General features: G+C 32.1%; 2 protein-coding genes across 3 annotated transcripts; one reads left to right on the forward strand and one right to left on the reverse strand.

Annotated features, from left to right (window-relative positions):
* The first annotated feature begins 267 nt into the window (after positions 1 to 267).
* Positions 268 to 3,635, forward strand: LOC145073283 (deSI-like protein At4g17486). Its single transcript, XM_079019866.1, has 4 exons — positions 268 to 494; positions 2,014 to 2,243; positions 2,318 to 2,605; positions 3,223 to 3,635. Exons 2-4 carry the CDS (start codon positions 2,015 to 2,017, stop codon positions 3,483 to 3,485), a joined length of 780 nt encoding a protein of 259 aa, XP_078875992.1. The 5' UTR covers positions 268 to 494; position 2,014; the 3' UTR covers positions 3,486 to 3,635.
* Positions 3,636 to 3,656: 21 nt separating this feature from the next.
* LOC145073121 (Phospholipid/glycerol acyltransferase family protein) lies at positions 3,657 to 6,784 on the reverse strand. 2 transcript variants are annotated; one of them, XM_079019777.1, is made up of 9 exons: positions 6,097 to 6,784; positions 5,623 to 5,745; positions 5,483 to 5,520; positions 5,213 to 5,277; positions 4,905 to 4,973; positions 4,566 to 4,699; positions 4,320 to 4,460; positions 4,175 to 4,238; positions 3,657 to 3,840 (listed from the first exon to the last, which is right to left on the reverse strand). In XM_079019777.1, exons 1-9 carry the CDS (start codon positions 6,640 to 6,642, stop codon positions 3,821 to 3,823), a joined length of 1,200 nt encoding a protein of 399 aa, XP_078875903.1. In that variant the 5' UTR covers positions 6,643 to 6,784; the 3' UTR covers positions 3,657 to 3,820. The 2 variants fall into 2 exon arrangements, with proteins under 2 accessions (XP_078875903.1, XP_078875842.1); XM_079019716.1 differs by lacking the exon at positions 3,657 to 3,840 and having other exon boundaries at positions 3,957 to 4,238.
* Positions 6,785 to 12,212: the final 5,428 nt, after the last annotated feature.

Consider the following 12,212-nt stretch of genomic DNA (forward strand, 5'->3'; position numbering starts at 1 on the left):
GGTATATGAATAACAAAATATTAATGATGTTTTTGTTGTTATTAAAAAGCACTTTTACGTTTTTAAGTTTTAACCAATTTTCCAAACATTAATCAAATTAAAAAATGTACTTTTGTTTTTTCGCCATTTTTTTTTGTTTTTCTTATAATTTACTTTAAATATTTAATTACTAATTATACTAATGTACTGCAGTGCATGTTAACAGAATGAAATCAAATAAAGTGTTGTTGTATTTATGGTTATATATTGGTTGATTAGAGAGTGAGAGGGAGGGGGTTAGGGTGTCCTTACTGCCAGTCTCCCTTTTGCTCTCTCTCTCTTTCTCTCTCTTACACACACTTGTGTGTGTAAATTGGCTCAAAGGCTTCGGTTTTCTGAATTTTCATCCAATTCTCGATTCTTTCACCTCACAAATCTTGACAGAAAATTGGCTCCTTGTGCTGATCAATCCTGTTGTTCTTTGCATTTCCCAATGGCGTTTGTTCTTCTACTCTGTAAGTTTTAGTTTTCTTCCGTCATGTTTTTGAGATTCTTCTCCCAATTACAAATTTTTGCCTTCTTAATTACCTAATTCATGTTACTGCTTGTTTTAGATAAGGTTTATCTGTTACGCGATGATTTCATTTTCGATGTTTCGACTTCTGTTGTTAGTTTCATCCCTCCGAGGCTCTGATCTGTAGATTTTAGCGTATGCTTGATTTATGTTATATCTGTGAGTTCGTCACAAGATCTGATATAATTTGATAACTTTTCGTATATCTAAACCGAATTAATCCAAATGCAGCAAGTTTTACGTCCTCTGTGATGATTTTATTCCAATTCTCGACATTTTAAGCCTAAAAATCAGAATTTGGGAGTAGATTTTGTCAAATCGAAACGGTTTTTAGAGATAATGTATGCTATTCACTTTCAATTTTATGATTATCCGTTACTATATATGCTGGCGAGAATTTGTGTGTTGTGTAAAACTTGACATGCGTATTCCGTTTCCCTTTTTGACCTTCACAAGCACCTCGTGTGTTCTTTTTTCTTCTTTATTTCTTTGAGTGTTTTTTGGGGCAATGTTCGTAGGGATTTTACTTGTGAGTGCTAGAAGTAGTTGTTGACACTCATTCATACGTTCTCTCTGTGCTTTTTCTGGTTCTCTGAATTTTTTAGGGGAAAGTGTCAAATGAGAAATCTGTGTATGAAATTGTTAGTAGTTGTAATCTCAAAGAAAAAAAATAAAGGTAAAAATAAAGATTTCGATCCTTGTGCATTTGTGATGAGGAAGATAGAAATAAACAATCTTTCTGAACAGCATTTAGTTATTATCATTGTGGTACCCTTTCCATTTGACAGAGCCTTTTCAAATTGCTTTCACTTGGTACAATAGTACATCTGCACTGATTCATTTTTTTTGGCTCATGTAACTATCAAAACAGAATCCATTTATTTTTTTATCTTCTTTAGAAACTCAGTCCTTCGGTTAACATAAGGAAATTCAGATATCCACAGTGTTAATTTATGATGTTAGAATTGTCAATTTGCCATATGTTATGCTCTTGTCTTGATGCACATGGGTAGTTTTTATAACACTCACCAACTATCCATCTTTGAATATAAGGTTAAAAACTTAAAATGTTCATAGACAACAACAAAACTTTTCTTATTAATTGACATGTAACAAGTACATATAACTTTTATAATATGTAATGACATAAGTCATAACTCATAACTTATAAGTTTCGATTCTATTCATGGGCTCCCACTCTCTTTGTGTGTGTATGCATTTTGCCACAAAAAAGTCAAAGTCAACTCAAAGATATTATTATGAATAAACTATGTTTCCAGCTACTAAATGGAACAATAAATTAAGTATAGCTGGCTTGAAAGATATTGTTTTTAGTTAGACTGTCAACCGATCCAAGGTGTTTGGTGGAACCTAAAAAAATAAATTCCCTTTTTATTTCTTATACTTTCTAAATTAAATGCAAACGACTAATTATATATATATATATTTTTTCCATGTAGGATGTTATTTAGAAGCTGCACCATGAAATTTGTAACAAAGAAAGGACTGAAATCCATCGTGCCACTTCGTTTAAAAGGAAAATCCGCCACCCGTTTTTGTTTTTTCCCAAAAATAAAAGCCGAATATGGGCCCGGAAACACACCCGTTTATCTCAATGTCTATGACCTCACACCCATGAATGGCTATGCTTATTGGGCTGGCTTTGGCATCTTTCACTCCGGTGTAGAAGGTATGCTTTTCTGTATTAAGCCGTTCTTTCTGTATTAAGTCATACAGATACTGATTAAGTCTGTTATGATGTAGTTCATGGAGTGGAATATGCATTTGGAGCTCATGATTATCCGACTAGTGGTGTGTTTGAGGTTGAGCCACGACAATGCCCGGGGTTTAAATTTAGGAGGTCGATATTAATCGGGACTACATGTTTGAACCCAAGCGAGGTTCGAGAGTTCATGGAGCATCATGCTGCAAACTACAATGGTGACACGTATCATCTAATTGTCAAAAACTGCAACCATTTTTGCAATGATATTTGCTACAAGTTGACTGGAAAGCAAATCCCTAAATGGGTTAATCGGCTCGCTAAATTGGGTATTATTTTCTTAAATCTTTACTTGTTTTATCATTGGATTAAGTCACGTCACCATTAAGTCCATTAAGGATTGTTTCTTTTTGACTTGATGGATATTAGACTTGATCAGGAGTTGTTTCTTTGACTTAATACATTCAGAATGTCTGAATATGGTAAGTCCAAAAAAATTGGCTGGATCTATTCAATAATCAATACTTGAAATTTACAATAATTGCACAAAACGTCTAGAAACCATTTAATAAAAATGAATTTATTAACATACCAAAATATTATATTAAAATATGATACAATTATGCTTCTCAAAATATAAAAAATTTCATTTTCTTCATTTAATGCGAAATAACATGGAAAGTATTTGTATATGTGTTGATTATTAAAAGTTGAAGGAGTCTATTTTCACATTTTACTAAATAATATATTGTATGTATAACTGTAAAGTCTTTTCGTTCGTCTTTTATGGATACTTTAATTTTTAAACAGAAATAGTAAAATGGTACTTTACTCATATTCAAATAGTTCATTGAACGGTTGTCATTTTATTTGAAGATACATGTTTACACATTGGGTATTAGTTGTTGTTATATATAGGTTACCAAATTAAGTGATATGTGTACAGGTTCAGCTTTTAGCTGTGTACTACCAGAAGCCCTAAAAGTGTCTACAGTGCAACACGATCCACGATGCTTAGCATACCAGGGTGAGGGTGAGGGTGAGAGTGAGATGCGAAGGCTAAGAAGCAGTAGTTTTAGTTGCCTAGCATCGGTTTCATCAAGGCAGAGACACTTGTCCACATCTTCTTTGCTTTTGCAGTCGCCTTTGAAAGGGTGCTTGCCACCTTGGGAATTGAGACGTTCTACCAACAACTCGTGTGCACAATGACAATTAGATTTGGTTTTTTTTCTTCTAAAAAAAAGGCGGTTTGATCGTTAATTAGTTGTGTATTTGTAATCAAACTACCTATATAAGTTTTAGGAGAACCAATGTGTTTATTGATTGCACTAGTAGAGAAGAACCAATGTGCTTATATGATGACAGGGTCCCAATCTAACATACGTCGAACACACTATAATAAATATGAATCTCTACAGATAACATAATACAATACAACTAATGTTTTACTTAAGAGATACGTATTCCAAAAAAAAAAAAAAATTAGTCCGAAAGTTTCACTAATTTTGTTTTAAATAAATAAAAATGTATGTATGAGTCTGAATCTACCGTTGAAAAAACAAACCTGCATGAACACAAAAGAGATGGTTCAGATTAATTGAGGTATATCTAGGTTTCCATTAACACGATGATCTGATGAGATTTGGGTTGTGTTGTATAATAAGTAATATATAGTTTAAATAATGGTGAAACAACACACACACTTTATTGATAGATTTTGATTTTGTTAAGATTGATAACGTACATTACACGCGGGAAACATGTAATATTTAGTGATTGTTGTGTATTTTCAAACTGTACAACTTAAACAAAAGGAACTAAGTTATGGTGGGTGGGAGGCTGTGTACTGAATCAATCAATCAATCAATCGTCTTTCTCATGCAAAACAGTTAGCCTACCATTGAGAGCCGCATGATATACTCGTTTCTCTGCCAAACCAATATCTGACATTATTAAGTTACCCTGCACAACCAACATAGTCTTAATAATTATTACAAATTATAAAATGAAAATGAAAGCATATGTGTATATTATATATTATACCTCACGAGCCATCAATCTGCGAACATTTTCGGCGTATAATTTAGGATTGTCCTTCTCTTCTTGTGAGGGGTAATAAACTGGCAACCGTGTTACCGACATCTTATTTACAAATTGACATAACAGCAAAATCACATGCCGCACCTGAAAATTGGACAACAAACTGAAATTCCAATTCCTTCCAAAACATTTTGCGGACCAAAATGTCCTTTTAGAAGACAGATCAGCATTTAAATTTTAAACACTCACCCCAGATATGGAATCCCAGGCAGGGCTAAATCTTTCATAAGGATATTTCAAAATAACAGGAAGAACAGGAGCTTTTGCCAAAAATGCACCGGTTTTAAATGGAAGTATATAATCCCCATTTGTAGTTGTTCCTTCTGTATAAACAAAAACAAAGATAATTAAACTAAATTAGATACAGGTGGGTGGGATCAAAAATTAATAATTTTGCAGCTAACATGTGAATAAAAAAAACCCTACATTTCAGAAATACAAAAGAAATTATACACCTCAACACAAGTATTTTTAGCATTTAAAGAAGAAGGATTTTACTTGATAGAAATTTGTATATAAAATAATAACCTGGAAAAAGCATCATCATGGGTGCAGATTTATTTTCGTGGGCTTCCTGAATTCTCTCGTTCACCACAGCTGCAAGCAACAAAGTTAAAAAAATGAAACAGAAATTACATTTAAGAAAAAATGTAGAAAAAGAGAACACACACACACACACACACATATATATATATATATATATATATATATATATATATATATATATATATATATATATATATATATATATTATAGAGCATCATGAAATATATTTTGATCATTGATACAATCCCAAGAAATATACAATACAGTTGTCATCAAACATTTAAATATACCTGAAACGCCCTTTGTATTTGATGATTTTGACTCCCGCTGGACATATACACAACCAAGACACTGGCTGAAAAAACAAAAAATTGTAATTATAAAGCAATGGATAACAAATGTATAAACTATAAAAGAATAATACAAGAAGATAGAAAACAAGACTTCAAAAGTGTCTTTCTGATCTATGAATGTAGATTTTGCTGAATTTTATCTTCAGCATTGAAGGGATGTTTTTTTAACAGATAACAAATGAAAATATGGATGTGATTCAAACCAACCTTATAAGGCCAACCAGAGGAAGCTTGCCCACTGATCTCTTCAGCAATGATAAGAAACAAACCAAACAATTCAGTTTATATTACCACAAACTTAAATGGAAATAACTTTTTGGGTCTAAAAAATCAAAAAGTAGACAAACCTTGGCAACAAAACTTGGAAATGAGGAAGACATATGGTACAAAATATCCAAATGTGAAACATGGTTTGATATGATTACTCCAGGTCGTTCATCTTCTTCCTCAGATTGCTCATTCAAATCCACCTGACCATTGAAAGTAATCAAGGTAATCAAATGCTGGTTTGAACTTTGAACTACAAATACTACTGGTTTTGCAAAAGAAATAATAATATCATGTTTACACTATAACTGTTAGATACTGTCAGTAAGCACATACAATAAAGAATCTTGACACATAAAGTGCCCTTGCTAATGATGTTCCTAATACAGGAATGAATGATAGAAATCATGAACTCGAAAAGCCACTTTTGATAGGGACTTCTATGACTCAATTTACATATCCCTAAATTACCTTAAGAAGCAATTAACAAAGATAGTAAACTGGAAGCACATGGTTTACTGCATACTATATACATACACCAGAAATTAAGCTACCTCATTGTCGATACTTCCATTGATTTTTGGATTCCTGCAAGTCTCCTGAATCCAATAAAATCCGAATGCGAAAAGCATAATCCTAGAAAGAACCCTTCCAGACCAATAGAGAACAGTTCTCCTCCACCCACCCATGTGAGCGTAATCCTCCTGTTCGTCTTCCCGATTTGGTGCCATAAACAGAGTACACATCCTACAGATCAAGTAATACAGCACAACCACCGTCGTCGCCAACACCACCCGCAGAGGGAGGAGCGTAACGAGCGCAATTCCTAACAAAACCTTCTCCGGCCAGGGTAGCTCTCCACACCCCATGGTGCCATACACATCGTGTCGGACATACGCGGCGTATTTCTTCTCGAGCTCTTCGATGCTGGGGCGGGGTGTGGAGGAGTCAGATTTGTCGTCATCGGTTGTGGTGGTGGTGGTGGTGGCGGCGGTGGGGCTGAGGAGGGGGAGATCGTCATTATCAGAAGCGTCTTCGAGATTGGGTTGAGAAGTGGGAGATTGGGGTTTTGAAGATAAGTCTTTGAGCTGTGAATCCATTTAAGATGCGAGGGCTGATCTTGCTGGATTTGATGTTGATTGTTTGTATTTCATAGAAATGCGGAAGAGTGACAGTAGACGTGAAGATCGATGGTGGTGCCGGATGTAGGTGGTGGAGCTGGTTAGATATAACCCAAATACGAGAAGAGAAGTCCCCACCGCGATCACAAGAACTGAAGAAAGAGACTCCCAATCTCAATCTCAATCTCAATTATTATCTTAAATCTATTTAAAACTAAAAACAGAATACCATTCTCAAGCTTTTTATTATTTTTATTTATGGAAAAAGCGAAAATTAGTATTTTTTTATTATTATTTTTTTTAAAGATCAAGTGTGGATCAAGAATATGATTCTGTTATATTATCTACAAATACAATATATATATATATATATATATATATATATATATATATATATATATATATATATATATATATATATATATATTTAGTTTTAATTTATAAATCATTTAGTTTAACTAATGTTTACTTATTTGTAAAATAAAAAAAAATAAACATAATAATCATGTTAAACTTAATAAAGCTTTTAGATAAAGTTGTAACAAAGATATATACATTTTAGTTATTATCAAAAAATAAAAAAGTTATATCGATAAAAATCATGAAATTCTAAAACGAAGTAAATCATGCAATTTATTTATATAATAAAATGGATGATATGTAATTTTTTTATTGCATTATATGGTGGAATGGAATTAAATAATGGATATCAGCAATACAATAAAATTTTAAAATTATCTAATTAAAATTATTAGATAAATTGAAGACTTTTTTGTTCCGTATATATCGGATATCGGATATTACCCAATACTTAATTATATTCTTAAGTTTTGATTTTATAAAATCGAAGAAAAACTAATAATCCTATAACTTCGTCCTTAAGAACGATTTGATAACTATAAGAAAAATTCTGTCGATATTATAAAACTTTTTCTTCCTTTATCACTAAAATCATATGGAAATTCTGGATGAACATAAAAACATTTTCGACCACTTTCTTTCGTTTCCCATGTTTTCATTCCTTGAAAAGTAATTAGAGTACCCCTTTTCTTTTCTTTTCTTTTTTTCTTCAAAATATTTGAGAATAAAATTTTCGTTCTAAGAATTCGAAGGATGGTAGTAACAATGGTTCTAGAAGAAAATACTTGGGCATGGCATTTGAATTTAGTTATTTAACTTACTATGGTTTCACATGGGGAAGGTAATCATGAATGGATCTTACATTGGTTGTGTAAAGCTGATCCCAAAGCCCTATAATGGTGGTATAGGATCAAAGTCCTATAATGGTGGTATTGAGTTAGCCGGGTCACACCATCCCAAAGTCCCATGAAATAGCAGGTTGCTTACGTCATAAAAACTATATTCAGATTTTATCTATTGACTCTCCGCTATGAGTCTTAGCATAGCTTTCTATGATTCATATATGTACCTAGAATACATGACATTTAAATGAACGAAGTATGTAAGACAATCATTGTCTCGTGAGCTACATTTGTTTAGACACATAATTATTAGCAAAATCATTTGATAAAACTGTAATTTGACATTTATAAACGAGACCATGTTATGCAAGTCCTCACTCAATGCAAATCTTTTTGGGCCTTCCCGAGCCTCGGCTACTTGTTGAATCTAATGTACATAAGGGTTGCCCCAAATTGAGCGGGTCAAATAAAGTGACAATGATATACACCCCTAATTGGGTTGGTTAAATAAAGTGACAAATAATTACCGGAGAACAATCATCCGATCAATGCCCTGCAATTGGTCCCCATGCAGACCTTAGGTCTATCCGACACTTTCTCATTAATATGTAATTCGTTCATATGATGCATGACCACCATTTTCCTGACTCAATCTCACACAAATGATTGTTGTTATGCTCAAGCACTTTCAATAATAACATTGCATAGTAATATATTCAAACATATTGTGACTGTAAAATACAATTCTTTAATACTCTTTCAATAATTCATGTAACAAATCGTATCTAGATAACCATTACTCATGAAAGAGTTTATTTGTTCGATAACATTTGTCTTTCAAAACCTTTAGCTTACCCATTAGAAAAAGAGTTCATTTACTTGCTTGCTAGGATTTATTACCTTTTCAACAAAAAAAAAAAATCAAATCACTTTCAAGCATCTCACTAAAAACTTTACTAATATGCCATGTACCTAGAGAAATTTCACATGTACTCACATGACTCGTTAGTAAAGACTAATTTTCGTTCTGACATCTAGCTTGGTGCTATCTCTTAGCTCAATCACTTGTCCAAACCTAATTGGATAAACACTAAGCTCCCTAAGACTATTACTAAACGGCTTAATGTCGTTAAGCCGATAGTCCAATATTGCAAACCGGACAATCCTGTAAACTTGGGTTTAAAACTCTCATTATCCAAAGCGAGAGTTCCACCATGGAAACCCTCTATCAATCCCAGTTCATACCAATATCGTGTTACGAATTTCAAATATTATATCGGGTTTCAACCCTTTACGACCCGACTTACTTAACTACAGTTACGTATTAACAAATCAAGAGGATACCTTAACTTAAATGACATTCATACCCTTGCTAAACAACCTCACGACCTTTGTCTCTAAGTTGTAATCGTCGTCCACCAACTTTTATCTTAACTCTTGTATACTTACGTTAAAACGTACATCCAAAGGCTACAAGATGTTGCTTAAGTGCTCGCAACACTCATTTCTAAGCTATATCCATAATCGTCCAGCACATCTACATGAATCCAAATTTTTTGGTAACAAATCAATTGCTTTTCAAATTTTGAAAAAACAATAATTATATCCTAATTTATTTCCGACATCTTTGTTATATATCAATTCAAAAATTCAATTAAGTATGTCATGTTTTTAAATCATGATTACTTACGATTGATGATCAGATGAATTTTTTTACTGTTATTATTTTTTTTGTTTATATAAAAATATTAATTATACCGACCATGGTTTCATGGTTTTTAACACAATATCTATGTAAACAATATTCTAAAGTTATTAATATGATCGGTGAAAAATAAAATTTTATAATTAGTTATATATATATATATATATATATATATATATATATATGGGATGAGCAGTTTGTCCCAAATCCCGATCCCGTATTGGTACCGTACCGGAACTGATACCGAACCGTACCGAATTTGAAAATATGGGACGGTACTCGGTGCTCCAAATACATGAAATTCGGGATTCGGTACCACCGATACCGGTACTAGTATCGAAAACCGGTGCAATTTCCGGTACCGGTGTCGGTGATGTTAATTCGGTTCGGTACTCGGGATTGACTTTCGATAAAATTCGGTTTTCGGGAAATCGGGAACGGCACAGGTCGGTACCGGTTCCATCACATGCTTAGGTTATTTTGTTTTTATTAAGTATTATGTGACAGAATGCACAGATCTGGACCAACGGGTGAAATTAATCAATGGACATAATTTGAGAGTGTATGATATTACAATGGGATAACATGTACCATATAATCACACATTTTTTAGCAAAATGGTATTTTGGACAATTAACTACATTTATAAAAGGAAAATTTCAGATTTTTAGGGATGATTAATTCTCCTAATTTAAAAAAATCTGAATTTTTTAATTAATTCAATTTCAATTTTTACCGATTTTATTCTGTCAGAATATTTTTTGTTAGAATAATGATCTTTTAGAATTTTATTCTAATAGAATATTATTGAAGAAAAACAAAATTATTGAATCAGATGTTGAAAAATAACAAACATTTCAATATATTCTTATACATCCGAACTTAAATACAAATTCATACATATTCTTACATACTAAAATCCTTATACATTTTAATATAATTATACATATTCTAAAAGAATATCAACAAAAATGATTAAAGTTCTTAAAAAATAACAACATTCTTAAATTGTGAGTATGATCAAACTTTATTCATTCTTCAAGTTATTCCTATTAGGTCTTCAATGCCTTCTTCCAGCCATTCCTATCAAAAATACAAAAAAAAAAAAAAAAAAAAAACAATAATTGTTAAAAACATGTTACTTGCAACTAACTATCACTTAATATATTCTGGTTGAATACATAAAATATGACAGAATACATCGATTTTATTATGGTAGAATACATTCTGATAGAATACATAAAATACATATAAAAGTATTGTATTTACTGCTAATATAATTTTAGATTTCAAATATACAATAACGAGGGTATGAATATTGGATATTTTCCACATATTGCTTATTTAATCAAGTGATTATAAATGCTTTTGAGAAGAGTTTTCTCATTCATACAATGTTTAAGTTCTAAATTGTCTCAAATTTGTGAAAATCTCTTATAAACTGTTAATCAAATCTTCATCCTAAATTGATTAAAAAATCAAATACCAATAGCAAAGATTGATGTTACTCAGGTAATTAACAAATAAGGAGTTAATAACAACAACAAAAAAAAAACATATCAAAAGGTTTAATGAAGAAAATAAAAGAAATACTCTTTCAGGCAATTAACAAATAAACATACCACATGTTAGAAGCAAGTAACACAAACAACCAAGTTAGAATTACTTTTGTGTTCTTGAAGAATTTGAACATCAAAATGTCCTTGAGGCATTTCTACAAACACCTGGCGTGCAACACATAAATCAAATTTTCTTTCAGGCCATTGCTACAACAAAGCTGCCAAATTCTCTTTGAGGCATTTCTACAAAAATCCATCGATTGTTAATCAAATGAACACCTATGTAGTTCTGCCAAATCAAACAAGAACAAAAAGAAAAGAAGGAGCCTTTACCTATTGATTGAATCATTGTTGCCCAGCTTCCTCCATCACCGATTCCACCCACCTGCCGATTGCCACCACCCTATACGACTTATTGTCGCCTTACAACTCCCAATTTGCAACCACCCTTGTGCCCTCACGATTTCTGAACCACCAGACCACCATTCGACTTCCATCAATCGCTTGATGCCTTCTCGATCTGATGAAGACGACGATGAGGACCGAAGTCCCTTTCTCAGCCCTCCTTGCGAATCTGTTGACCCTCACTAGTGCCCTTGATTTTTGACTGCTCCCATTCTATCGTTCCTTATTCCCGATCTGTTGAAGAAGACGCGTCACCAAAAAAAAAAGGGTCGATGATTTGCATTAGGGTTGTGGATATGATGGTTTGAAATAAGTCAAATAATAGTAGACGTGATTTAAGGGATATACCAAATATATAAGAATTTATTTTTAGTTTATAAAAATAAAATGACTCATCTACCCTTTTTTTACATTAATGATTTATTTTTTTCTTGAATTCTCATTGGTGCATTTAGGCACACAATAGTTGCTAAAAACATTTGAACCTAGTTTTATATATATATATATATATATATATATATATATATATATATATATATATATATATATATATATATATATATATATATATATGGATAATTTCATTCATATCCAAAAATCAAAATTTCATATGTTTTACTAAAATACCCTTCTCAAATTAATAGTTAGGAATAAGCCATTTTAATTAGGATATCAAGT

Source organism: Lactuca serriola, chromosome 1 (assembly GCF_051521515.1).
Source record: "Lactuca serriola cultivar US96UC23 chromosome 1, Lser_US96UC23_V15, whole genome shotgun sequence".
Lineage (NCBI taxonomy): Eukaryota > Viridiplantae > Streptophyta > Magnoliopsida > Asterales > Asteraceae > Lactuca > Lactuca serriola.

Excerpts from the sequence above, each read along its gene's own strand:
- LOC145073283 (XM_079019866.1), top strand. The coding sequence starts at position 2,015 with ATGTTATTTAGAAGCTGCACCATGAAATTTGTAACAAAGAAAGGACTG. Across the intron at positions 2,244-2,317 it reads CTTTCACTCCGGTGTAGAAG|TTCATGGAGTGGAATATGCA; the intron begins GTATGCTTTTCT and ends GTTATGATGTAG. Across the intron at positions 2,606-3,222 it reads TAATCGGCTCGCTAAATTGG|GTTCAGCTTTTAGCTGTGTA; the intron begins GTATTATTTTCT and ends ATATGTGTACAG.
- LOC145073121 (XM_079019716.1), bottom strand. The coding sequence starts at position 6,642 with ATGGATTCACAGCTCAAAGACTTATCTTCAAAACCCCAATCTCCCACT. Across the intron at positions 5,746-6,096 it reads ATGGAAGTATCGACAATGAG|GTGGATTTGAATGAGCAATC; the intron begins GTAGCTTAATTT and ends TTCAATGGTCAG. Across the intron at positions 5,278-5,482 it reads CCTCTGGTTGGCCTTATAAG|CCAGTGTCTTGGTTGTGTAT; the intron begins GTTGGTTTGAAT and ends TTGTTTTTTCAG.